Genomic DNA, 27,893 nt, shown 5'->3' with positions numbered 1-27,893 from the left:
ATGCAGTATGCAGGTATTCCATTCATATGTCTGCTTCTGGATGTAGTTATACTAATAGTATGTTGTATGGCTGGACATCTTTGAACAGAAGACCGAGGGAAAAAGATACTAATTGGAAGACTGTATGGCCTGGGGATAGAAAGTCTGCTTCAGTCGGAGACCAGCTGGTGGATATATTTGTTGTTTTCTATAGAGCAGGAAATACGTTTACTTATATTTTGGTGAACAAAATTACATTAGATAACTGGATGTTAGCGTTATGGCAATACAAGGACTCGAGACCAAGTTAGTGTTCTTGCATTGAACTTCTGTTCTTGGATAAGCTTGCATCTGTGGAAGCCCTGAAACCTTCTTTGAAGCATAATCTTTGCATTTATGTTGAATTTCCTTTGCTTACAAGCTAGCCACCCATTTCTGTAGTTTTGTGGGTTTTTTTGAGGAACAACTTAGCTGAAATTTAAGTCTCAGTTTTGTCCTCTTTCCTGTATGTTCTTTTCCCACTTACTTGCATAATCACTGATTTTATACATGCATTGGTGGTGGTTTTTTTTTAATGATGGTGCTTCCATATCTTATGTTGTGTTGCAGCGTTCTTGATTTCTGTGTTGTAAAAACTTAATAAATAAATTTACTACTTTTCTGTCAGTACAGAAGCTATGGCTTTTTGAGTGTATTCCTTGAGCTTTCACAGTTCCCAGCTCTCATTTGGGTCCAGTGTTTATCCTTCAAGAGTTGCTAGTGATATAAAGGATGTTTTGTGATTGAATTTTGATGACTGCCACCTAACTATGCATTGCAACAGATTTCAAACAATAACGTGTTGTTAGGTTTCTACGCTGCATTTCATATGTGCAAGTTAAATTGAAAGGATGTACTCTTGCTCTCTTTTGAGACCTGTTGCACCAAAAATACCAAGTACTCTGAATTTTTTAATGCATCTCTGTGGTCTCCAACTGGCATCCAGTATACCTTGTAAAGATGGGTGATCAATTTAGCTTAAAAACATATGAAAAATAAGAACAGAAACATAGTATTAGTAGCTTACCGTTGAAAATAGCCTAAGGCTAGGCAGGTATTTGAGGGCTGTGTCATAAAAGTATTTAATAAAAGCTTACTGTTTATACCGTTTATTTTCAAATAAAATAATACTTTTTTTCTGTAGGTAATATATCCTCCACATTCAAAACTCACCGATAAAGAGGTGAGTCATGGTTGCTGTGTAAGTGTGTGATTTCTTTTTAAGTTAGTAATTTCAGGATATATAACGGCTCTCTCTTCTTTTTCCCACCCTTCAGAAAACCAATATTTGCTATTTGTCTTTTCCAGATTCTAATTCAGGTAAGTGCTTCCTTCACTTCTTCACTCTAGTCGTCTGTTGTTGGAGTAAGCTGTGTTAAAAAAGATAGAATTTGGCAGTATATATTCATGGTTTTAGATTGAATACTTATATGAACATCTTGATTAATACTACAATACAGAAAATTTGCAAATAAGGTTAAATATGAAACTGTAATTGCCTGTATTACAGTAAGGTCTGAGAATTCTTTTTTATTTTATGCAAGTGAAGTATCAGGAATGTGCATGTGTAAGACCTTCCAGATGACACACATGCAGATGTTTCAGAATACTTTGCAAGTAAAGAATGAACATCTTAATCTCACTTTTAAACAAAATAACAACATTGATGTTGTAGAAACGAGTGAGGCACAGAATTTGAATAAAGCAAATGGAAGGGATATGGAGGAACCCTCTCCTCATAACGGAATAAATGTCTCTTTTTCTAAATTCATAACAGTGAAACTGACTTCTAAATTCAAAAGCATTTAGAAAGAAAACTTATGAAGGGAAAACCTAGGTTATCTTACATCTTCTCTATTCTTGATGCTTCTGTCGCTTTGGGTGGTCCTGCTTGCTAAATTATTTTTTAATCTAAACCTCTACTGTTCTGCTGCCAAAGAGGAACTGGAGGCATGTGGCTGATGACTTGGACTACTTGCAACAAGATATGGCAGAAGTACAGACGCTTCCTTTCTCATTTATTTCTTTACAAAAGTCAAAACCTGTAGTAACAGATTTGTCCCTGTAACTGCTCTTACTGTGTGGTTTTGGTTGCTCTGCAGCATAACCACCCTGATATGAGGTGATGCAGACGTGTGCTTTTAATGTGTGTATGAGCTCTCTTACATAGTTTTACAAAATATCTTGGCTAATTCTTCCCCTATGTCTTAATGTCATTAAAATGAAGATATTTTCCCTGTTCTGGATTTCCTGTATGTAAACAGAGGAAGAGCTTCTTTCTGTTATTGAAAGAGAAGATGAGTCAACTGTATCTTCCTATTACTCTCATTAACGGTTATAAATCTGTCCAATCTTCAAAAGGTGTATTGAAGGTAAACTATAACGCATTAGGAACAAAAGCTGATTTTTATTTATTTATTTTTTCAAATAAGAGTGCTAGTAAAATTGATTTTAGGAGAATAGGTGTATGGTAGGGACGGTTTACTTTCAGCAGGAAAAAATCCCACGTTTTTGCCATTTATAATGTGCCTATTAAAAACCTGTAGATTCTTGATCATTCATGGTAGGTTGAAGTTTCAAATTATGCAGAGGGATTCCCTACATAAAACTTGTGTTGTAGAAATTAGCTGGGAGTGTATGCTGTCAGTTACAATTATTTTTTCATCAGAGGCTAGAACATAAAATAAAAGCTTTGTGTAATACAGCAGTGAAGGAAGTTACTAGTTTGCAGCTAAATTTGAAGTCAGTCTTTTTCGTAGGTTTTCATGGCTCAAAAGATAAATTCAAATTTTTTTTTCTTCTACGACTACAAATAGATATCATTCTAGGATTTGTAGTGGCTATGAATTTAGGGGGGGAAATGGATTTAATCAGTTACTAGATAACAACACTTTCTGTGTTTTTTAAGCTGAATTTCCTAGTGCAGTTGTCTTTAGAATAATGCTTTTGCATTTTCTGCATGGATAGCTGAAGAAAGAATAGACATTTACCAATCTTTTCAAATTCCACATACCGGAAGAGCTTGTTAAATAATAAGTCATCATATTATGAAAGATACTTCAACATATTAATAATTAAGGGTTATTTAGTTTTAGGTCTCCTGTGTATAGCTTTTTACAACTGCTTTTTTCTTTTTGCTTTGGATGAAGCAAACTAGCTATGAAAGCTTGGAGCACCAATTTAGTGCTGTGTCACTGGCAGGTGCGGTGCTTTTTCTTGTTATGCTTGGATCCTTACTGTTAAGCACTTGCTTTAGTTACTTGTTTGAATCAAATGGTTATCTCATCATAATTATTTCTACTTCTGGTTTTGTTTTGGTGCATTGTGGGTTTCCTGCTGCAACTTCAAGGGGTTCTAAGACTCAACCTGAATGTTCTGAACATGCCAGTATTAATCCACGCTCCCAGTTGCACAGCCAGTGAATTTGGCTCCGGGTTTAGGGTGTCTGTGGCTGCTGCAGCAGCATGTATCTGACTAAAAGAGAAGAAGATGAAATTGAGCTTTTAAATCTGGAGAATGGAGCTCTGCCTTACTGTTTAGTCAGTCAGCACTGGCTGATGTAAGACAGGGCAGCTGTGAAGAATTCAGATGTTCAGTAGTGACTTAATGATTTTTTTTTTCTTGGAGGTCTTTGCAAATTAATGTCTGAAAGCTGTAAGAGCAAAACACTAATGAAGAAATTAGATTCAATATGGAGAAGCAAGTGTCCTTTGCTAGCTGGAAACTTACTACTTCAACAGTGGCTATAAGTTTAATAATAAATTATTTTTTATACTTACTGACATAAACGTTTACAATGGTGAAGTTAGTTTGTTTACTACAGATTGGCAGTGCTCAGGAGGTTGTCTTCATTGTGTTCATGTTAATAGCAGTGCATTCCGAAGGGACGACTTTTTTTTTTTTTTTTGCAGGTTTGCTAGAGTGAGTAATGTATCTGCGTGATGTTAAGATTCTAGCAGTCCCTCTTGTTGCTGTTTCCCTGAGCAGTACATTCTGTTTAGCTTGCATAGTTTCTACTTGAACGAAAGTTTTTTTTGAGCTCTTTTAATAGCAGACAACATTTGTCATGGTGAGAACACAGCCATGAGTGTATCTGTGATAGAAGTTCTGATATTGCAGTTCTCCTGTTCCACCTGGAGTAAGTTTCTTTGATATCTGCTAAGACCTTAGGCCAAGTTTATTTTCAGACTGCAAATAGTCGCTATACTTAGTTACATTTTTCTTTCAGAAATTGATAGAAATGAGGGGAAACTTCAGTCATTGGGAGTATTACTGGGAAGTAGTGCTTGGTGTCACTCAGTTTTCCACAGCTACTTGTGTGACTTTCAAAAACAGTAAGTCTTAGGCCCGCAAGTGGAGTTACAAGAGATCAGCATAATATACTCTTACGGAGTGACTTACGTATGAGCTGTTTGGTGCCAGAAAAAGGCTAAGCGTGGTTATTCTACAGAGAAATGACATGTGGTTAAGATGATCAGAACTGTACAGACAGACCAATAAAATGTGTAATAACAGTAGGAGGACAGCCATTAGTAGATCCATTTAAGGACGTGAGTCTAATACACTCACTGTGAGGCAGAGTGACTTTTTTCTTGCTGAAGGTGGGATATTTATTGTTGCTAAAGATGTCAAATTTTTCAGTTACAAAAACATAAATACATAAATGGTCACAATAGTAGGGCACAAGAGCAGTGTAAAATAAACGAATCAAAGTTTTTATACCTCTTTGACTGTAAACAAGGCTCAAACTCCGAATACTCTCTGTCTTTTTGTTGTTTATCTCTTCCCCATACATAGGTTGTCTTGGGGACACACAATTTTGTTTTAGATTTCGACGGTCTCCTGGAAGGAAAGTCTCACTGTGTTGTTTTTTGGACCAATTGGATAGAGATCTACCAGTTTACTTAAAGGTTGGAAATAAGAAAAAATGAAGTTAATTTCTTTCGGGTAATGTTAATTTATGGGTCTTCACGCTTAAATGTAATGCTTGAAAAACAAAATCTCTGAACTGGATATCCTGAAAGACAAAGCTCAGCAAATGTGAGTTCCATTAACTATTCTTTAAGTTTTATTACTATGGATTTTGGACTGCAAGGAATTAAGTTGAGGACCAGGCCTGTTTTGTTACTGACTAGAGACTTGTAGATCAAGTTGTAAAAACCATTACCTTTTTTGAAATCTGAAGTGCTTTATAACTTTAAAAAAGTTGAGATGTCTCTGTTTCCACCCTTCATTTTTTGGAGATGGTTATCTAAAAGAAGTAATGACCAAAAAGTTGTTCTCATTGTGTCCTTGTGGTATATTGAGGCCTTTAACTATGTTAGTGGGAGTCTGATTCTCAAACTCAATTTAGATCTGCTTATATGGCAAATACTTGAATTCCTCTTTGTAAGAAGGATGAAGGTGATGTTTTCTCTTTGAAATGTGAGAGCATGCTTCCGCAAATCTCTTATAAAACTAATACATTGAAAGACTATTTTTTTTATCTTTTCAAGTCAGGCTTTTAAGGTTTTTAACTGCTAAAATCTGTTAAATGCTGTTTTGCAAAATTATGAGTGTTGATTTATTCCTCAGGAAATTAATTCTATTTTTGCTTTCATGGTGTGTCAGGAGAATATGATTATAAAAATAGTAAAGCCAGAAAGCACAGCTGTTTCCATTTCTCTTTGAAGTACTTACTTTGTTTGTTGGCATTTTTTTAAAAATAATCCTTCTAGTTTATTGTATCTAATCAACTTTGGAGCTTGCAGGGAAATAAGCTTTTAAAAAGCATATTAAATGCTTCAGAACGAAGGACAGTATCAGGTTGTTGTATTGAGTTATTTCATTTCTTTCACAGAAGGATTCAGCATATTACTATGGCTATGTATATTTCCGACAAGTTCGAGACAAATCGTTAAAAAGAGGCTATTTCCAGAAGGTAATTTCAGTTCTTTTAGGAAAATAATAATTCAGAAATAAATTATTTTTCAGTGACCTCGCAGCAGGAAGAGAATCTTGCTCTCTTAACTAAATTAATTTTTGATTTATAGTAAATTGGTCTAATTTTATATCAGTTACGCTATGTTCCAGCTTCACTGTCTGAACAGAATTTTTTTTGTGTGTTTAAAAACAAATAGTTGGGAACTTCGGGGAATTGTTTGGTTGCAGTTGCCTGTAGTCAAATGTGTGGTTGACTTGCATGTGTGGAAAAAAATCGCACTTGACATTCTCTGCAGATAACCAATAGAACTGCAGTAGAACTGAGAGCAAGGGTGAAAAAGTTATATTTTGTTTTGTTACTCTCTGTTCCAGTCACTGGTCCTCATCAGCAAGCTACCTTATGTCCATCTCTTTCGCACCATGCTTAAGCAAATAGCACCAGAGTATTTTGAAAAAAGTGAAGCTTTCCTGGAAGCAGGTAGCGATACAATTATGTACTCTTACAATATTGCATATTTCTTTTGGAGAAATAACAAACGACACTGTCACATTCTAGTTTGTCTTTCTGTCTTCTTGCAGGGTAGAGGGTTGAAACGTTAGCAGACTGGCTGAATTTCTAGATTATTGAACAGAGATAATTTAATTTTGGGATCCTCCATGGGAGAGTTGAAGCTTGCCCCTAAGAAACATAGATCTAGGGTTTTGTTGTGTGTTTCAGGATCAGTTCAGCACAAGTAGCTGATGGCAGCGCTTAGTTTGCACTCTTCACAAGTTGAGTCCTTTGGGGTATTCTGGCAACTTTTGTTAAGCAACCGTACAAATGTCCTCTTGCATGGGGTTTTTTTTTGCATTATTTCTTTTTTGTTTGTTTAGTTGGTTTTTGACCAGAGGGAAAAAGCAACAGGGCGGCACTGATAACGGGTGCCTCAGCATTACCTATAGAACTTCAAGAGCCAGAGGGCCAAAAGGGAAAATTATTTGCTCTTTGCCTAGCAGTGCTGTGTTCTTTGTACTGTCTGCCCTATACAACATTCATGTCTTTGTGCTTTCACTGAACAGCAGTTTGTGGAAACCATTCTTGATGAAGGAATTGTACTTTTTAATCACCCATAGATAAAACAGGGGGTTTTTGACAGATTGTATTATGAACAAAATAAACTCATTAGAAACTGCTAGAATTAGTGATGATATTCATAATTGTTTACAACAAAATGCTGACAAACTTTCTAGGCGAGCTAGAAAGCTAGCTTTTTCCTTAACTACTTGTGTTTATCTGTTCTACAGTAGTTAATGTACATAACTGTGTGTGTCTTTTTCAAAGTTTCTTAATATATATCTTCATGATTGCTCATATAACATTTCTCCAACTAATTGGAAGTCTAGTTGCTACATAAAAGGGAAGGCAAGAGGATACTGTTCTCTTGAAATTAAAAACTTCATGGTTTTAACAAAATAATACATTAAGAATGTCAAAAAGGCTGTAAAACTTAAGAGTTTAAGTGATCAACAGATAAGTAGAACTGTTGTGGGTTGTCAGCACTGATTTAAAATTGCAGTGTGCACAAAGGTGGCTACAGTATCGTGGGTTACAGCATATATAAACTAGTTATAAATTATACTTTTTCTTTAAGTTTGTAGCGATGTTGATCGTTGGCCAGCACCAATTCCAGGGAAAATACTGCATTTGCCTATAATGGGTATTATAATGAAGGTAAATACTCCTGCGCTTATTTTTCTCTGAGGGTGTTTTCCCCTCCTTTTACTGTACAGGTACTCACTGTATTCTGCCTTGTTTTCAGAGTAAAGTTCTGGGAGCTCTTGATTAGATTCCTTGGTTGGGGGGAGGAGGGGAAGATCTTTTATGGTGCATAGGTTAACATGTAATTTCTGTAGATACTAAAAAGTGATGTTTCAATACAACTACCAATTGCAGTGTCCATTATCCTTCTGCACTATGCATTCTAGGAGACTTTAATGCTAATTATATTTGTCAAATCAAGCATTAAGTAACACTTCAAAGTACTGAGAATTAAGTTCCAGTCAAGCAAATTATTAATTATATTGATGACAATCGTTCTTGTTCCTGAAGTTTTAACAAGTAAAAATCTTTTTTGGCCTGCACACCAGAAATTAATTTCTTGGTCTGTTGAAAATTTTCAGTGAAAGTGAAATAAGTCTGAAAATTGCTATTAAAGACATTGTATATAGTGCATGGGGAGGAACTGTAGACGTTAAAAGTTGTTAAGAACTGGGCTTCTGGGAGCCATAGCATCTTCATATGAAATGCAATTAAATGGATATGATGGATCCAGAGGTTACAATTGGAAGTACATTCTTAGCAGGTTCTCTCAGGTTTATGGCTAGACGCGTGTACATCACCAGGGAGTGGAAAGAGAAGTTTCTGAAGCTGTTCTGAAAGCACAGATTTAATAAAGCAGTGTTCTGGATGCTGGGTGGTAATGATATGAATGTCAGGTATGTCTTGTTTGGGTATTGCCTGCATTTATCCAGTAATTCTTATCCATGACAGTTGGAATTGTGTTCCTAAACTGAGTAAAACCATAATTGCCATCCTTGGTGATACTGTCCCTGTTTTTTAACACTGCTGGAGCAGTCAGATTTAATTCTTACATATAAATTACATCCACTTGTGCACACCAGCTTCCAGTATGATAAAATTTATAGTACTCAGACTTACAGATGCAGACTGAGGTCAGTGAAATGTATTTAAGTTGTTCAGCCTATTTGGATTCTGCCTTATACCCACCAGGATGTCTTGATATTTTAGGAGAGGATTTTTTCTAAAAAGTAATTCTGTACCACCTTAAAACCCCATAACCTTATTTCAGATCATTCTCTCCAACATTTTTACTGAAATTGTTGTGATAGTTGTGACTGATGTTACCAATAGTCTTCTTTAACTGAAATACAATTTCATACCCTAATATTCAGTTTGCACTGTAGTACCATGTAGTATTTATTGATTCCTGTAGCAACGATCTGTAGTCTTCAGCTATGTATTAATTGTTATGTGGGTGTTCTCTAAAGTAAGTATCATATGGTAGTATATCCTCTTTAAATGTTACATCTTGTCTAAGTCAGCGTTTTAGGCCTCTGCTGAATTCGATACAAGGAAAAAAATTAATCTTTCTTTTTCTTTCAAAGTTGCGGATTCCAACATACCGTGACAAGCCTGGAACAACACAAATAGTACAGAATATGCACCAGGTAGAGATTAGATCCTTCTGTTGTATGTATCTCCAAGAGAAAGCTAAATATCTGCCTTCATTCTTTTACTTTAAACTTGTTCATAAAAGACTGATAGCAAATCCTTATATACTTTGACAATAATGAAATCCAGAGTCTTTGATGCTTTGAGGAGAGGAGTCTAGAGTTGGATTCTTCATAGGAAAGGTATTCTAACCCAGTTACCCCAAGTGCTTCAGAAAAGGGATATCCTGCCTGGAAGAGGATAGTTGGCTGAAAAATTTACTGAACTTGAGCATGCTTTTAATTGGTGAAACTATACTAAACTAGGGCTTTTTGAGGATGAAAACCAAATTTTAAATATTTAGCCACAGAAGATGGATATAAAAACAATCTCTGTGCCTTCATGTGCTCTATGACTGTTTAAAATAGCTTTGATATTTTACATCTTTTCTGGACTGAAAGTTACATGTCTGTAAGTGGTATGTGTGTGTGTTGGGGGAAATCTTGCTTTTAGCACACAAAATGGGTACTTGTGGAGATAATGTAGCATATACTGCAGTAGTACAGTAGTGGTGAATAATTAGGGTATATACCATCTACTGTCTGTAAGCATTTAAGGGAGACTTTCATTTAATACCTAGGTATTCTGATGACTAAAAAACAAGCATTGCGATGTCTTTTAGGCAGATGCTCAGATCTCCATGGCTTTACCAACTGTTCATGAAGTAGATCTTTTCAGGTAGGAGTTTGGTCTGATTTATTCCTAATTGTGAATTCCCACAAGTCAAAGATTTATGACATTTCCATAACACATATCTCATAGCTTGCAAGCCAACATTTATCAGTATTATTTTTAATATTCTTTTTCTGTAAAGCCTGCTAAAAAAAATTTCAGACAACATGCAGGCTGAAACTGCAATAAATAAGCAAGTCTGTTAAATGCTCCATTTCACAAGAGAAGTTTTTATTATTCAAATTACTTAAATACTGCTGCAAACCTCCTTTTTATCCAGTTCTTAATAAAATACTATTTCTGGTTATGTTAAGTGTGTTAAAATAACACAATCTGTTTTTAGGTGTTTCTGTCCAGTGTTCTTTCACATTCAGATGCTTTGGGAACTAGTATTGCTAGGAGAACCGCTTGTTGTGATGGCGCCATCACCATCAGAATCTTCGGAAACAGTGTTGGCACTTGTTAGGTAAATGTAGTAGAGCTTCCTAAGTAATGACTGAGTCATTGTAGCTGCACTCAGCTGCAATCTTCATTTGATTTGAACGTAACAAAGCATGACAAATTTTAAATTTGCTTGTGTGTCTCGTGAAATTTTGCACTGTAACATACAACGAGCTTTTCCTCTTTCTACCTTGCAGTTGTATTTCACCATTGAAGTACTGCAGTGATTTCAGGCCATACTTTACCATACATGACAGTGAATTCAAAGAATACACAACTCGCACACAAGCCCCGTAAGTAAATCAAACTTCTTGTGAAGGTGTTGCTCAAAGCCACTTGTAAATATAAATTTGTTTTAAGATACTGCTTAACTATTCTAAATTTCTGTCATTAGAGAATTACATTTAGACTCCTTACGTAAATAAGATTTATCTTAGAGTGCAGTAATTAGCTGTTTAAGTTTTCGCCCCAGTTAGATAGGATAAAGAAGTTATCAAACAATGTCACAGTTAAACGACATTTGAGCTTCGTAGGATACTTGTGTACAGAATAAGTAAAATGCAAATATGAAAGCAAGAAAAGTTTCACTTTTCCATAAGCGTTTGTCTATGCAGCAACAGCTCTGTAGTAGCACCTTGGAAAATTGTTCTGTACTTGTTTTTATTTTTAAGCAATTGGTAAACAAGGTGACTTCTAGAATTCAACATCCATACAGCTGCTTTGTAAAGTTAATCCAGTCAGTGTCCTAGTTGAGGCAGTAATTTAAAAAGTAAATATCTCTTCACTGAATTTGTTAGAAAAATGTTGTAAATAATTCTGAAATTAAGATCCTTTTTTTAAGAGCATCAGTCTACAAAATCAATTCTCTTTGAAACTGCTTTAATGACACATTTCCCCCCCCCCTTTTTTTTTTTAATCCTGCTCTGATTTTGAGAGCATATACCTCCAATATTTCTTACTATATGTTATCTAAATGCAACTTGACTTGGGAATGGAGTGCATGTGCTAGATTCACTGATCTTTTCATAATTTTTTTTTTACTAATGTATTAACAAGCAGTGTTGTTGTGTTGGGTTTTTTCTTTATTTCGTTGCTTTTTGTACTGTATTTTTCCTCTCAACAAAGGTGTTGCCAGAGGCACAGCAGTGGAAGAACATACAAACTTAGGCACTATGTTTCAGATTGTTTTCCATGGGAATGGTTGTGCAGTATGTAATTTAGTTTCTAAAAATAATTGCAAGAAGAATTTGGTTAAACTTTAGTAACCCATGTTTAAAAAAAAATCCATCTGCTGCTCTGTAGCAGAGCAGAAAGGTTGTCCAGTACATATGTTAGTATTTGAAATAGAGCTAGAATTGCACAAGCTTTCTTACAGAAAACAAAAAAAGAATTGAAAGATTGGAAATGGGCTTTTAAAGCAGTGGCTCTGAGAAGGGGAAGAATCCAGATGATGCAGATTCTGCCTGTTTTATTAGTGAGAAAGGAGCAAGGTTTTTCATCTTGATGTTTTGATTTATTGTGCCTTTTCAGAAATTACTTCGGTGGTTTAAAATCAGTATTGGTTCTGGTAAATATAATAGATTAATGCTCCTAAAAGTTACCAAGTAGTTTACCAAATCTTGCTATTATATCATCAGTAGCAATGAAACAAGAGTCCTCGTGATTTGCTACCGGTTTACCTTGACCTGGAGAATTATTTGTATGCGTGTAAATGAAAGCCTCACTTGACTTTAACGCTCGAGTTAGTAAAAGAATGTCAATTTGTGTATGTTGGTCCAAACCAATTCTGTGTGAAACTTGCTATTTGGTTCCTACAAAGGAGGCACGAGAAGATTTAAGATGGGTTAGACCTGATCCATTCCTAGAGAGAAGGAGAATGCCTGTTGGTTTGAGTTCTTCTGAGCCTTAGTTTGTTATGTTGATTCTTATGATGTGACTATGAAAAGAAGATAAGATAAAACATCGTAAGTTTATTTTTTCAGAGTACAAGGAAGGAATCTGTTGGGACATTGTTATGGATGCTGTTCTTCATTTTGGAAGAAAGATTGTAAATCATGTATGATAACACTGAAACATTTGCAAATCCCAATAAATTTAAGTCAGTAATGCAAATTCGTTTAACAGGATTATTGAAACAACAAAAAATAATGAAACTAATTCAAAGGAGTAGGGAAAAATACTTAATATCTGGAATAAAATGTTTTCAGACAAACATACTTGAACAGCAGGTAGGACTCGAAGTGATTTTTCTGGGGAAAGTTGAGTTGGTGACAAGTGAGAAAAGACTTCTAAGAAACTTGATACAGTTTGGTGCTGCTCATTCTAAAATGGAATGGAGAGAAGAAAATTGTTATTTCCATGGCCTAGACATTTTACTAAGGTACAGAGCTGTGTGATCAGATTTTTCTCCTATCTGTGAATGGCTAATGAATTTTGAGAGAGAGAGAGATCTGTATAATTATAATTAGCGAGTGGAGGGAGGAATGAAAGTCGGAAAAGTTTGTAGGTTAACATAGAAATTGATGCCCAGTTGCCATCATGGTATAGCCAGAAGAATTGAACAAAAATCTAAAGAAAGATCACTTCTTGTTTTTCTCCCCACCTCGCCTTGAGAAACAGGGAAGTTAAGGGCGATGTACAGAAAGTGTTTTAAATATCCCAAATTTGAACAGTCTGAAGAAGTCACGATAACCTGTTTTTGATACGGCAGTTCAGCGAGACTTGCAGTAACGTTTTCTCCTTAACTAACATTTGGCTATAAAATGGATGGCAGCCATCATATCAGTGCTGTAAATCCCAGATTCTGCAGGCCTATGGTATAGCAGCAGCCTTGTGCTCTTGATGCCTCTTGTTCTCTGGGTGCCCCTATGCATCTTCAAAGCCACATTCGAAGTACAGAGTAGACAGAAAAATCTGACAGGTTGTGAGCTTGGGCACAGTGCTGTTAATGTGCTTGTACTTCATCATTTGGTAACTGCTTTTTAACGGAGAATGCTAAAGTGTCGGAAAGGAAGTTGTGTGTCCTTTTTTTTTTTTTTTTTTTTTTTTTCCTTAATCATGTCAGCTGAGCTGTAGCTTTGCTGAGAAGTCTCAGACAAACAGCAGTCACGTTGACATGCACATTCAAGCACTGAGATTTTGTTATAATCAAACCTTGAGAAGTGGTAATTTGTCTTTCAAACATGGGTCAAATTCCTATTCATTAAATATCAGATAATACCCTGTTCTCATCATTGCAGTTGGGCAGAATTTAGCCAAGAGCCTAAGCAGATGTCACTTCTGTTCTCCACTATTGTTTAGACTTTAAGATATGCTTGTTTTGCTAGTTTCTAACACTTAAAAACTTTTAATAAACATACTACTGTGTTCTCACGTGCAACTTAAAATGTAACTCTTAAATACAAAAGGAAAATAATTTCAAGTTAAGAATTAAAGTTAACCTTTTGATTTCATTGAGATGGAAGCTCTTACTGTCATATTCTAAACATTGTCATTATTTTTCTAGACCATCTGTCATTTTAGGAGTGACAAATCCTTTTTTTGCTAAAACACTTCAGCACTGGCCTCACATTATCCGAATTGGAGATCTTAAACTTCCAGGTAAAGTAGAAATACCTTCTACACTCCTGTGCAACAAGACTTAACTGTGGCTTATTTATTTACAAACATTTTATTTAGTTCAATTAATTTAGTTGAATACTAATCAAAACCTCATGGATGTCAGTCGGTCAAGTGAAGTTAGTCTCCCGTGTACTGTATGTCATGTACTGCCAAATCTCATCTATTAAATGTAAAAGGTGGTAATACTCATTATTAATGATGTTTTACTTTTCACACATTCCTGGTTTTGTCTGTCTACCAATAAGGTATTAAAATGAGAAATTATTACTGATGTTAATTTTAGGATGCATGTAACAAACCAGTTACAGTGAGTGCACAGAAGGTAAGAGCCATATGAAAGCTAAGTTTGAATGTTGCAATAACATAAAAAGTTGTTTGTGACAGTATTTTGAGAATATATTTATAATCTGGTGATATTCTGGTAATTATTAATTGTTCAAGCTGGCTGATTTCTTTACATGATTGAGTAGAATTTTAATGTAATCTTTGGATAACATGTCAATTGCTAGCCTGTAATAAAATACTGCAGTACTCTTTAATTCCTGAATGTAGCAGTTTGCTGTGACAGGTTCGCTGTTTTGTTCTGGCAGTGGGAATGCATAAATACCCAGTTAGGATAATAAACCATGAAATCCGTTTTTGTAGAATATGTTAGAGTCAGTTTCTGAATACACCAGATTAATTAAAGATTTCATGCTGTGCTCAATATCATTAGGCAAAGTTTTGCTTTACTTTAAAATATTATGCCTGTCCATCTTCAGAATACCTGTGGGGCTTTAGGGGTTGTGGGGGGGACTTAGCTAGCTGCTGTGTAGCGAAGGTTTGGAAAACAGATTCTTAATTAAACTATTAAACCTCTACAAAGCCATATACACAGGTTGCCTTCGAATTTGATACACAGTCTCAAGTATGAAATTCTGAAGTTTTGGTGCAGGTATGTGAAATGCTTAGTCAGGAAGTTCTAGTGATGTATCTGTCTGACCTGCCTTTAAAAATTTAAATTTTACTCCTTTAGGGATAAGGAGAGGGCTTGTGACTATTTTTTTTGTTGTTGTTGGGTGGTGTGGTTTTTTTCTCCTTTTCTCCTCACTCTTCAGTTTCAATAGCAATTATATACTGTTGCATTTTCTGAAGTTGAGTGTCCAACTACATCTAGGCGAAAGGTTCTGATGAGGCTGCAGGACTGTTGTTAACAGGGTTTAGGGTCTTCTGGCTGGAGGAGGCTATATTTGAAAAAGAAAACCAAAAACCTTAGTTTGGCCTATGAAAAAGGGACTTGAATTTTCTTTTAGAACACTTAGATCCATGGCTACTGTTTTAATTTCTTGTGTACAATTTATTTCAGCACAGGTACCAAAGATTTGTTCCTGAAAGCATTTACCCTAAGGGGAACAAAGGAAGAGGAAATGAAATTTGAAATTAATGAAACAGTCATTTACTGCTATATAGTCAGTATTTTTCTTTGGCTACTTTGATTCAGAAGGTTGTACCTCTGTATTTTTGGTTTGGTTTTGGGGTTTTTTTTGCTTTAAACAGGGGACCCTTATATGAATTGAAAAGCCTGTATGTTGTTACTCATATGTTTACTGAATGTTTCTGGATATATACCTGGATGTTGCCAGTGTGTCTTAATGCTTCTTACAGTATTAGGTAGTCTTCTAAATGAAAGTATCCATTTCTAAAAATCAGTGCAATGTATAGCACATCAGCTGTAGTATCTAGTAATAAAGATGGATATTTCAAGTAGGGTGGCTTTAAATGTTTTGGCAGGTGAAGTTCCAAAGCAGGTGAAAGTGAAAAAACTGAAGAACCTTAAAACTTTGGACTCCAAACCTGGTAATAAGTTGCTTCAGAATTAAATTACCAGTATTTTAATTTTAAAAAGCATACCCTTTTTTTCCTTTGGCTAAGTGCTGCTTTTTTTTCTTTAGGTGTTTATACCTCTTACAAGCCATACTTGAACAAAGATGAAGAAATTGTTAAACAATTACAAAAGGTAATACTGCAAGTCTTTTCTTAATGGAAACTCTTTTATATATTGTCATGCAGTGTTTTAATTGAAGGCAGAGCTCTGTGTGCATAACTGAAATGAAACTAGATTCTGATTACTTTGCCCCAATTCATAACTGGATAGATAGATGTACAGCTTCATTGCAGAAGAAAGGCTGCTGCCTTCTTAGCAGTTTGGGTAACAACACGAACAGTAGAACTCAAGAAGTTAGCTTAATCATGTAGAGAATTGAAGTGACTTATCCGTGCATCTCTTTTGGGGTCTACCTTTTGCGATCTCCATCTAGTCTGTTTGTTCTAGAAATCTCACGCTTGAGGTAAGAATCAGAGATTCTAAACTTCACCTGATTTGCACAAGTTTTTTATAGAAACTTTCCTTTAATTTCTATACATGAAAATAAAAAATCAGCAATTGAAGGCATGAATATCTGTGCAGAAGGACTTGACATATTCGTTTTCCTGTCATGGTTCAGGGTACGGGGTGCTGTGTGTAGGCTTGTGGACAATGACTACAGAAAAACTCGAATAAATACTCTTTAAAAAACCCCACAACTACTGACATATTTTGAGGTAACAGACTGATTCTTTATTTCTTTTTTAAGGGTGTACAACAGAAGCGTCCCACAGAAGCACAGAGTGTGATTCTTCGGCGGTATTTTTTGGAATTGACGGAAAGTTTCATTATTCCATTAGTGAGTTCTCAGACTAACGGGTTTTTTACATATATAAATATGCAGTAGCTTGTTTGGTGTTAGTCTGACCAAGTCCAGTATCTAGCAGTGTACCCCTGGGGTCAGCACTGGATCCACTACTGTTCAACATCTTTGTTAGTGATCTAGGTGATGGGGCAGTGTGTACCCTCAGCAAGTTTGCTGATGGGACAAAACTGGGAGGAGTGGCTGATACACCACAGGGTCTTGCTGCTGTTCAGAGGGACCTCAGCAGGCTGGGGAAATGGATCGACAGGGACCTTATGCAGTTCAGCAAAGAGGAGTGCAAAGTCGGGGGGGGGGGGGGAGTGCAGCTGTGCAGAAAAGGATCTGGGAGTCCTAATGGACATGAAGTTGAACATCAGCCAGCAATGTGCCCTTGAAGCAAAGGCAGCCAGTGGTATCCTGGGCTGCATTAGGAGGGGTGTTGCCAGCAGGCTGAGGCAGGTGATTTTTTTCCCTCTACTCAGTGCTGGTGAGGCCATACCTGGAGTATCATGTCTAGTTCTGGGCTCCCCAGTACCAGAGCGAGATGGAGGTACTGGAGGGAGTCCAGTCAAGGGCTACTGAAATGACTGAGGAACTGGGACATCTTTCATGTGAGGAAAGGCTGAGAGAACTGGAGCTGTTTAGCCTAGGGAAGAGAAGGTGTGGGGGTGCGGCAGGGGAGGAGTCTCACCAATGCAAATAAATGTATGTAAATCTGAAGGGAGGATATAAATAAGATGGATACAGGCTCAGTTCAGTGACAGGACAAGAGGCAGTGGGCAAAAACTGAAACACAAGGAGGGTCTGTCAGCCATCAGGAAATGCTTTTTTACTACTGAGCAGTGAAGCAGGTTAGGTTGCCCAGAGAGGTCGTGGAGTCTCTGTCCTTGGAGATATAAAAAAAACCTGTCTAGGCATAGTCCTGGGCAGCCTGCAGGGAAGCTTGTGCAGGGGGGAAAGAGGGAAATAGCACCAGATGAGCCTTCCAACCTCAACTGGTTTAGGATCCTGTGAATAATACCCGAGCTACAGAAATTTACCCTTAGGCTATGTCTTGAGTTTTCTAAAATACTGTAGTCTTACAGTTCTTTAATTACCATACTTAGCATAAAAAGGAAGGCCGTAGCTTAATCTCAGAAATGCAACATTTATATACCTAGACAGAAGATTCAGATCTTAAAAAGGAATGCCTCTTTGTATACATTGCTAGACAGCATTTTCAGATGTTTGCTTGCAACACACTGTGTAGCATTTATGCAAAGTAAAACTCTCTGTGTGTGTATTTTAACATGAAGCAAGATGGACATTTCTTTAATCCTTCCTCAATACTTGGAACATCTGTCTACTGTTGAAATTATTTTTTTTCCCATGTAAGAGTATTTCCCTTGACGTTAAGAAATGTCAGTATTGGAAAGGTAGAGCTGGAAAGTACTTTGTAATGAGAAGAGCTCTGTAAGTGTATATACTCTTGTAGCAAATTGCTGTTTGCTATGATAACTGAGGGGATGCTACAAGGTAATCTTTCTGTTAATACGTGAAAGATCAGCCAATTCAACTGGTAAATCAGACTGGCTTAATTTTTTCCCTTGGATATTTACTCTGTGCTTTTCCATGCAAATCATTAAAGTTAAGAGAATTTTTTCCCTTTTCCAGTCATATTTGTGCACTCACTGCTGTTAGGCTTGGTGTGAGAAACTATTTCTAGTACATCTCAGTTCCTTTCAGCTGCCTTGTCCAGACAGCATTTCGTTACTCATCTTCTAGGCAATTAATTTACTTCATTAATACTTTGCAGATGTACTTACCTTTGCAACTCCATTTTTACCAATGTTCTATCCAACTTCCAAAGAACAATGTCTGTTTCCAAAGGTAGACAGAGTTTTGTTTTGGTTTTCTTTTTTTATTCATTGATTTTGAAGTTGTTTTGCCATTGCATTCCCTGCAGTGGACAAATTTCAGCAGTCAGTCCTCCTTGGGCAGGTCCTTTTTCGCCTCAAGGCAGCTATTTGCTCAGATTATTGCAGTATTTTCAGGATTTCAAATCTTGCAGCTACATCAAGCATAAACAAAAGTCACAAGAGACTTTTGACAAAAAGGTAATGTCTCTACTTAGATTCAGAGCATCTAGAACTGGCAAAACTATTATGAAACTCAGCTTTATCTCAGTCTCGTTTCCTGTCAGGAAATCTTAATGGCCAACATGATGTTGCAGGGACTACAGAATTTGCTTTCTCTTACCTGGTCTCAGTTTTCCTCAATATTACTGCTGCTTCAGAAAAAAAATATGGGCAAATGAAATTTAGTATGGATGGCTATTTCAAACAAATAAATACCTTTGGGAGGAAATTGCATATACAGAGCTCTTCACTAGATCATAAAATCAAAGATGAATGTAGGTTACCTAGGACATCTGATCCAACTCCACTGCTCAGAGCAAGGCTAATTTGAATATATAGCTCAATATCAAACCTTGCTATACAAGCATAGGCATAAACTGCTGTACAAATTCAACACACTTGTGTCCCCTGATTCTAGAGGAGGTTTTCATCATGATCCTCATGCTTTGCCTTCCTCAGAGGCAGTAAATACAGCTTCTAGATCACTGATGACTGCAGTAATCATCCACAGTACTGCTCTTTCACCAAGACTTGGGTTTTAGAGTATAAGACATTTTCGTGATGACCATTTCTCAGTCGTGCTCTACTTGGCTGTAAACCCGATACAGTCTTACACCTGGGAGGAACATCCCAAAACAACATTGAAAGCTTTCAGAGTTTTGTGGTTTCCATTTTTCTTTTTTTGTGTGTTTGGGTTTTTGTTTGTATCAACCTCAGTAAAAAAGCCTGCAGTTTTTTATTCTGAATGTAGCAGAGGTGAGTTCAGCAATCTGAAGGTTCATAAGGAGACTAATGGAATCTAGTTCCTTCAACTGTAATTTCTGTTCAGGATTTTTCCTTCTAATTTTGCTGGTTTTGTCTATTAGTGATAAGCTGGTTTGGTTTTCCTCAGAGTCACATGAGAATGGTTTCTAGACAGTGAATCTCAAAATTTTTTGTTTTCTATACGCTGTTCCTGTAAAACAATGGTTGTCACAAGAGTTTGCTTTATCAGGTGATAACTTCTTCTGGGTTTGGGTGTGATAAAACAGATTGAGGAAACTGCAAATTCAGGTGACTCTAGAAGATGCTATTACACTTTACAAAGGAAAGACTATCACTGAATGTCGAGATAAATCTACTCTGTATTAGGGTGTCACATGGAGAATGTTTTTTCAGTGGATCAGAATATTTTATTGTATAGCATCGTGCTACTCTGGAAATGGCAGATATCTGGTGTTTGCTCTCTAAACATGGTACTTCATCTGTTCAAATCTCTAAGCCTATTTTGTCTCATTTCTAGCCAATCAGCAAAGTTGTTTGGAATGCTTAATGTTCACTGATTTATTTTTTTTTTTTTTTTTGCTTCTGAACAGAGATGTTAATTTGTAAAATAGGAATTTGTGTCCGATGCAATAGTAAAAATTTACCTGTCCTGTAAATTGGAATCGTGATGTAGTGATTGCAGACTCCGGACATACTTTTATGCTGACAAATGAATATTGTGTTTAGGTTGCTGAATCCATGCAGATTTGTAGGCTTTGACTTGCACTGAAATGGAAATTTGTCATTTTGTTTTCTAATTTGTGCATTAGGGTAATAATTATGTTGTAATAGGTGCATACTCTCACCTAGCATTTGGAGGTGTGAAGTCTGTGTAATGGTGGACTTCAACCCAAAAACTTCTGCACGAAGTGAAGTCGTTTCTCTGGGGAGGTAGTTGGGACATTAAAATTGGGATATATAAAATTGGGCAGTGATACCTCAGGCATTAGATGTTTACATATCCTCTGTCCTGTTCTGAGCTCTGAACAACTTTTTGTGCTTGACCTGAACTTCTCATCATTTCAGAATGTGCATGATCAGGTCCAATTTCTGTCTGCAGGAACCGGAACATTCCCACAGAGTTGTTTGCCCTTGGGTGTTAATGATTAGAGGAGTTTCTCCTTAAAATTTGTCTTGCTCTCCTCTTATTTTGAGACGAGATGGACATGTAGGGTGAATCCAAAACCTTTCCCTGGCATTCCCCTCCATCTTGCTCAGACTTTCACTCTGAGCAAGAGGTGAGAAACTTACTATGTTTTCTGTAATAAATCTTAAGTTTACAGGGTGAGATCACCCTTTACATTCCCTGCAACAAGGAAACTATAAGGGGGTGTGTCTTTTGTTTCTTCAAAAGATGGAACTACTTCATAATAATATTGAATTTCATAATATTATAGAAGCTGATTACGCAGATTAAAATGCACAGCTATTTGAATACACTTTCAAAATGAATGTATAGCAGTTTGTATCGATGTGCTTGTGAGAGCTGGCAGGGCAGAGCTGCCTCCTGTCATCGGGCCTTCAGCTTCAGCAGTGGCCTTGCTGAGAAACCGCTCCTCCGCTCGTATGCTAGATGGCCCGTTGGGGCACTAGCCATGCCTTTGCCAAACATTGCTGCTGCAGAGAGGCCCGCAGGTGATTCAGTGTTTTGTAGGTTAGTTCTGTACTTAATGTTTTGTCTGGGGCACTCTGCAAATCACTTCCTAATACTTGATGCAAAGTGCAATTAGTGTTTGTAATCACCCATGATGTGAAGGTACCTGTAGACTGTCACCAAAGAAAAGAGATGTTATTTACTAGTGGCTGGAGTTCAAGAGATATATATTCCATGTATATGTTTGTCTACTGTCCTCCTTTGCCTCATGTCCTTCAATCTTGCTGACAGAGTTCTGTAGTTAGGAAATACGAATGGTATTAGATAAGCTCCTTCTTACGTTCTCATGTGGTAAATATGCACGACCCCACCCTGTACCAATACTCAGAAGAAAAAACATTGTGGGCACAAGTGATAAGCAACCGTACATGTGGACTGTGTCTTTAGTATTGGTTATGCAAACAACGTTTCTTTTTCCTTTCCTTAGGAACGTTATGTGGCAAGCCTAATGCCTTTGCAAAAATGCATATCACCATGGAAGGTAAGGAAGTAATTCAAATGAACTGGAAACTGTTGATTAGAGAAAACAGTTATAGTATGCTCACTACTTTTTTCTTTCCATAGAGTCCACCACAGCTGAGGCAATTTAGTCAAGATGACTTCATGAAGACACTGGAAAAAGCAGGACCACAGCTCACATCAGGTTTAAAAGGAGACTGGATAGGACTTTACAGGTCACTTTTTTCATCAGCATAAAAAATTTCATAAATGAAGACAAATCAGTAGTATGAATGCTCTTGTTCCTGAGCAAACTTCAAATCAAACTTCAGATCTTTTCCTGAACAAATCAGTATTGATTTGAATAAGACTTACTTTTAGAATATATATACCTTAATAGGAATTGGTAGTGCTTAGTATACTTTGCTCACTTAAATCTGTGTCTCTGTAACCTTTTAATGGGTTTCATAAGGTGCTATGACACTACAGGTCTCTGTATACCGATATGGTTTGTGGTTTTATTTCTGTGGTTCCTACTTCCAATAAAACACAAAGATAAAAATGAGGATATTTCAAACTGAGCCTTGATTTTTCTCCTGACAAAATTTTGTCTTTCAGACACCTTTTCTTTATGTTGTTTTCTCAATCCTTGTCTTGATTAATAGAAACACCTGTTATACTCCACTTGAGAATGTTAGTTTTTTGAAAGTAAACAGAGAAAGGGTCCTAATATATTTTTCAACCTCAAACGTAATTACTTCACATCTGATGACTTAGAAAGCAGAGTTATCAAAATTTTAATTAAAATATAAACCCTATTTTTCTTTGGTGTTTTACCAGGCATTTTTTGAAATCGCCAAACTTCGACGGTTGGTTTAGGAGCCGGCAGAAAGAAATGACACAGAAGTTAGAGGCCCTTCACTTAGAAGCACTCTGTAATGAGGTTAGAAAAATGTGTGCTTATGATTATATTTATTATCTGATAATAAAAAATATATTCTTCCTCAAGTCAGTTTTACTCCTGGTGTGTTCATTGGTTGAACATAAAAATGTTTACAATTTTCTCAAGTCTGATCTAGCAAACAGTGATTTTGTTAACCAAGTACAAGCTAGAACTAACATAGCAAAAGACAGCAATATGAAATACAGTTCGCTTTTTTTATAACAACTGTTACTGTTTGTAAAATGTATCTTAGGTACTTTTTTGTTCTGTTGTGTGTTTTGAATTGAATACACCACCCCAAAAAAAAAAGATATTTCCTTCTACTTGATAACATTATTTCATCCAGCTTGCTTCCTTGGCATTTCATTTGACAAGACATTTTTAGTTGCGATACAGTTCGTAGCTTTGAAGGTATAAACTCGGGGAGTACCATAGAAAATTGACAACTAATCAGATATGGGTAGTAAAGAAACCTACAACTCCAAAGATATTAAAGCAATCCTACAACAAATCCATGGTAATGGGAAGCTGAGAAGTGAAATCTCTTTATTGATATATAAAAAAATGCCACACGAATGATTTCTGTTGCAAGATCAGTTCTTAAGAGGCTGAAGTGGGTATCAGTATCATTTAAGTCGGAACGACTAATGAAGAAATGTACTGCAAGAGGAGAAGAGATTGTGTGGCTAAAGAGGGAATAGGAAGAATAAAAAAAAGTTCAATCAACACCACAGCTTTAAAACAAAAGATTGCACTGGTTATTTGAAAAAAGCCATTGATTTTTATCCCTTGCCTTGTCAATTCCCAAACAGTACATTGTAGCAGCCCAAATAGATTGTTCAGCTGGAGCAGCCCAAATCATTTGCAGGGCAACAGCTAGGTCAATTGCCTAGAATTTATCCAACTATATTTGACACGAACTTATTTCAAAGAAAAGGAAACGTGTCACAAATTTATTACTGGTTCTGCTCCATACTAGTTTTTTTCTTTTGATCTGAATATTAACATCTTCCTGTATATAAGCAAATATATTTAATAGGTGAATAGTAAAGGGGCAGGGGAACAGAACTTCCATAAGAAAATTCACTTGATGAGTATATTTTACTAGTTATCAACTATGTATTATGCTAGTAGATCTGATGTGGTAAACATTTGCTGCTATTTTGCATTGTAGATGCTGGTTTTGAAACTAAGCCTGTTTGGCATGATTTGTTTGTTTGTTTATGTTGTGTGCTAGTCTGTTATGCTAAGTCCTGAACAAACATGCAAATAAAGCAGATTTTGCAGTTCACAGTAGAGACAGTACATGAGTAAAATGAATTTAATAAGTGGCATGAGAATAAGGAAAAGGAGAAGACCCATTCTGAACGGTAGGTGTAGATGAATACTATTGTTGAAGATTATACAAGTTACCATAAATATTTCAATGCTTAATTTTTATTCTTTTAGAACTTGGTTTTCTGGAGTCAAAAGCATACTGAAGTGGAAACGGTGGATCTTGTCTTAAAGTTAAAGAATAAACTGGTAAGTAATGGAATTGAACATGGCTCAAATTTGCATTACTTAACTAGATAGTGTTACATAGTTGTGTTTACAGGTATTTGAATGAAATATACTCCTTAAGATCTGGGTATCCCAAGGAATCAATCATTCAAGTTTTGTAAAATAAAACCAGTTCATTTCAGCTAAGACTGTAAGGTTGAGCTAGCTTCCCACCATTGTTCAGCTATGTTGGAAGCATTGCACTGATCCTATTTTTTTTAAAACAAGTTGGAACTTTTTGACTGATCTGAGTGGGAGCAAGGCTGAATCCTCAGGGAAGAAGAAAACCAAACTTCCTTATGATTACTGAAAGTCCAAATCAGTGTTAGCTGATGCTGTTGTGTGATTGTTGAGGAAACCTGCTATAGTCCAACTTTCTACGTGGTCTGTAAATAAGGAATTAATTTTTCAAATACACTAATATGTCACTTTTGTGTGACATATTCTTAAGGTGGACTTGTATTTTTAGTAGAAACCATGTTTCATTGTACCTTTGCAGTTGCAGGCTGACAGAGAACACCTTCCTGTGAAAACTGACACACTGAAAAAGCTGCAGACACACATCAATGATATCATACTAGCACTTCCAGATGACTTACAGGACATCTTGCTCAAAACTGGCACAACATGATTTCTACTGGGCTTTTTTCGTGCAAAAAGCAAATGGCAAATGCAGTTTCACAGAAGACGGTGGCTTCCCAAGTTCAGAACACACCTTTAAATAGTATGTTAACACTACAAATGGACTGTACTAATAGTATACTCTACTATACTATTTTCACTGGGTTTTTTCCATTTAAATACCAATGCAACTAAAGGAATTCCTGTGTCTAATATTAATGTTTGAAATAAGTGCTCTTAAAGAAAAATCTGTGGGCATATGAAACTATACCACAGTATAGGACCACGGTGCAGTGCTGGCATTGCAGAATGTTTTCCAAGTGGTGCTGCTATACCCAATCCTGTTAACTCAGGGGTAAGCAATATTGATCCTGTACTGTCTGTCCTGTTGATGTTGTATCTGATTGCTTTGCCTTTTTTTTAATTTTTTTTTTTTTATGTTTTCATCTAGCGATGAGTCCAACTGACATGCGACTTGGTCATAATACATTATAGTTGAGGTATTTTACTGGTAAATCATTGCTTTCAAAACTGTTTCAGGGACAGCTGAAATAATCAGATTGGCTCTTAACGTTCTTCCCTTCTCCTCCTTACATCTTTCCAAAACCATATTAATTTAGCATCTTTAAAGAAGAGAAGGCAGCTGACAAATTTCGTGAAGAGTCGTCTCTTCCATTCAATGTCAGTTAATTAGGGTGCTCTTACTCACATGCCTTAAATACAAAGTAATTGTATTCTAACTAGTGGTTTTAAACTGCTGACATCCAGGATTTAAGGCGGATCACTAGTGTAAATGTAAGCATGCAGTATTCATCACAGGAAATAAACAGTGGTGTTCTAATACAGATTTTTAAATCAGTGATTTCAGTAGAGTTAGCTGATATACAATCTATTTCAGTTGGAGATCACAGCAGTTACAAATCCTGTTATAATCTTTTATTTTTACTTATACCAGTAGGATGTTCGGGGAGGTAAGGGGGCTGAAGGGATAAGGTGTTGGCTTCAGCTGAAAAAAGCCTATGGAAAGGTCGAACTGTGGCAAGAAGAGATTGTAGCCTGAAATTATTCTCAATATATGCATATAGCAGACATGCATCAAGAGTAATTTCCTCTTGCATGTTAAGCGACAAGAATGTGATGTTTATCTTCTTGAACAAGTTTCAGTGGTACGTAAGAACTCAGCTGCTCCACATGCAGTGTTGTACTTTGACCAGTTTCAAACAGAATAAACGTAATGCTGTATTGTACACACAGCAGACACTTGCATGACAAGTGGATCACAGTTATAAAAAAAAATTCTGCTTTTAAGTGCTTGAATGGAATTTTTTAAAACTTCCAACATAATCCTGCTATAAGAATATGCTTTTGTATGATAAATATTTCATACCATCTTTCTAAAAATGTCTTATTTAGATATAAAGTGTCACGGTATTTTTATGAAAATGTATTTTAATACTGTTATGGTTTGTATACGATAACTCATGACCAAAAGTTTAATGTATCTATTATGTTACTTAAACTACACCACTTCAGCATTAATTTCTAACTCGCAAATATTTTTTTTTTGCACACCCTGATGAGTAGCATTTCTAATCCAGGAATCAGTAAGTGGCCCTTCTTACATGAAATAAGACAGTGCTCCAGGTTAAATAGTTAAGATAGTTTCTTGGAACCATGTAAACTGGTAACAACTATGATAACTGTCACATGACTGCAAATACATATTTTTGTAAAAGAAAATAAAAGGTTTGATTTTTATTTTTTTGTCTTTGGAAGCTATGTTACTTAGATGATTGGGTTTTCCCCTCTCCTGTGTCAGCAGAGCTGTTCAGCAGCTTGTAGAGACTGCTGCAGTCTGACTTGATGAAGCTGTACCCCTTAGGTGACCAGAGATGCCTGATGTGATGGAGCAGTGTTGTAGCTTGACCATGCATCATGGTTGTAATACAATAGAGCTGCAGGATCCTCAAAAAAGCAAATGGCAAGGACTGACTTCCAGACAAAATCTACCCAATATTCAGTCTATTTCCTGTATGCATCTGAGACACCTGTGAGAAACATGGTAGTGGGAAGTAGACTGCAAGCAAAGTTCAATTCAGGTTTCTTTAATGGAGTTGGTATTAGTTTAGATCCCTGAATAACTAGATGCTTAAAAAGAATGGCAAAAAGACAAGTTGTACTTGGTTGGTTGCTGTCTTCATCAGTGACTTGTAATGCTTTTCAGTAATGGTGGTTCAAAAAGACTTTAACCTGTAACTACAAGTCTTGGCAAAATGCAGTCACTAAAACAGGAACCGTCTTTCCTCTGCAGGTTTCTGTTCTTACCCTGCCTCCCTGCAGTCCTTTTACACTGAGCATGCATATTTTGACTAGGGATGCTTCAGCCATTCATAGTGTTGCAGGGGAATTGCATCAGCTGCACAACTGTAGTTGTCAGCTTGATGAGCTGGAATTTTCCCACCTCTTTTTTGTTTCTGTTTTGTTTTTAACTCAATGGGCTTAAAATACAGGTAAAGAGCTTGTACTAATCCTCATTTATCTGAGGTTTGATGACCAAAGGACCGTGCAAAAAACTACTAGTTTCAGTAATTTTCCCTCAGTCTTCATCTGACTCAAAAAAAAAAAAATATAAAATATATATTTAGAAGGGGTCCTAGGAAAGAGGTAGCAGCTGTTCAGTAAAGAAATGTTAAAGATAAAGGGCCCCACTTTGGTCATCAGAAGAAGTTAGGACTGCCTCACTTAGCGTAACAGGAGAGTAAATGGGATGTGCATAAGATTTGGGACTTCACAGATTTCTTTTAAACAACGTAAAAATAAATGCAAAAACCGAGACACGAGATGAAGTGCAGTCAAATATGGTAAAGATGCAGCTAGTCCTTCAGCAGTGTTAATGTGTTTGATCTGAAGAAAGGACAATGAATCAAAAGTATGTTGTAAGTAATAGTTATATACGATTATCCAGAGCAACCACTTCATGATGAAACGCTGATTTTTGGCAATTACTTCTAAAGCATTTGTTAGATTCCAGTCTAACAACCGAAACAATGAAAGGTATCTATTAATGATGTAGCTATAGTAAGAATATGCCAGTTTGGAGATCTAGAAAGTAACTTATTTA

General features: G+C 36.3%; 1 protein-coding gene across 3 annotated transcripts in view; it reads left to right on the top strand.

Moving 5' to 3' along the window:
- DENND6A (DENN domain containing 6A) overlaps window positions 1-26,530 on the top strand; it is a 35,884-nt gene extending 9,354 nt beyond the window's left edge. The window contains exons 2-20 of one of the 3 annotated variants that reach the window (XM_080385010.1): window positions 1,163-1,201; window positions 1,296-1,338; window positions 4,816-4,928; window positions 5,858-5,938; window positions 6,313-6,418; window positions 7,572-7,651; window positions 9,106-9,168; window positions 9,834-9,889; window positions 10,227-10,349; window positions 10,522-10,617; window positions 13,830-13,924; window positions 15,716-15,781; window positions 15,877-15,941; window positions 16,558-16,647; window positions 21,656-21,709; window positions 21,793-21,902; window positions 22,507-22,609; window positions 24,059-24,133; window positions 24,651-26,530. In XM_080385010.1, the coding sequence (XP_080241136.1) occupies window positions 1,163-1,201; window positions 1,296-1,338; window positions 4,816-4,928; window positions 5,858-5,938; window positions 6,313-6,418; window positions 7,572-7,651; window positions 9,106-9,168; window positions 9,834-9,889; window positions 10,227-10,349; window positions 10,522-10,617; window positions 13,830-13,924; window positions 15,716-15,781; window positions 15,877-15,941; window positions 16,558-16,647; window positions 21,656-21,709; window positions 21,793-21,902; window positions 22,507-22,609; window positions 24,059-24,133; window positions 24,651-24,782 (1,590 nt within the window). In that variant the 3' untranslated portion in view covers window positions 24,783-26,530. Of the gene's footprint in view, window positions 1-1,162; window positions 1,202-1,295; window positions 1,339-1,957; window positions 4,157-4,815; window positions 4,929-5,857; window positions 5,939-6,312; window positions 6,419-7,571; window positions 7,652-9,105; window positions 9,169-9,833; window positions 9,890-10,226; window positions 10,350-10,521; window positions 10,618-13,829; window positions 13,925-15,715; window positions 15,782-15,876; window positions 15,942-16,557; window positions 16,648-21,655; window positions 21,710-21,792; window positions 21,903-22,506; window positions 22,610-24,058; window positions 24,134-24,650 lie in introns of those variants that run through there. The other 2 variants (XM_080385011.1, XM_080385012.1) reach the window with 2 other exon arrangements.
- The last annotated feature ends 1,363 nt before the right edge of the window (window positions 26,531-27,893 follow it).

Source organism: Falco punctatus (assembly GCF_963210335.1).
Source record: "Falco punctatus genome assembly, chromosome: 4".
NCBI classification, from domain to species: domain Eukaryota; kingdom Metazoa; phylum Chordata; class Aves; order Falconiformes; family Falconidae; genus Falco; species Falco punctatus.
Note: the sequence above shows the minus strand (reverse complement) of the source record. Positions and strands in the feature narration are given on the sequence as shown.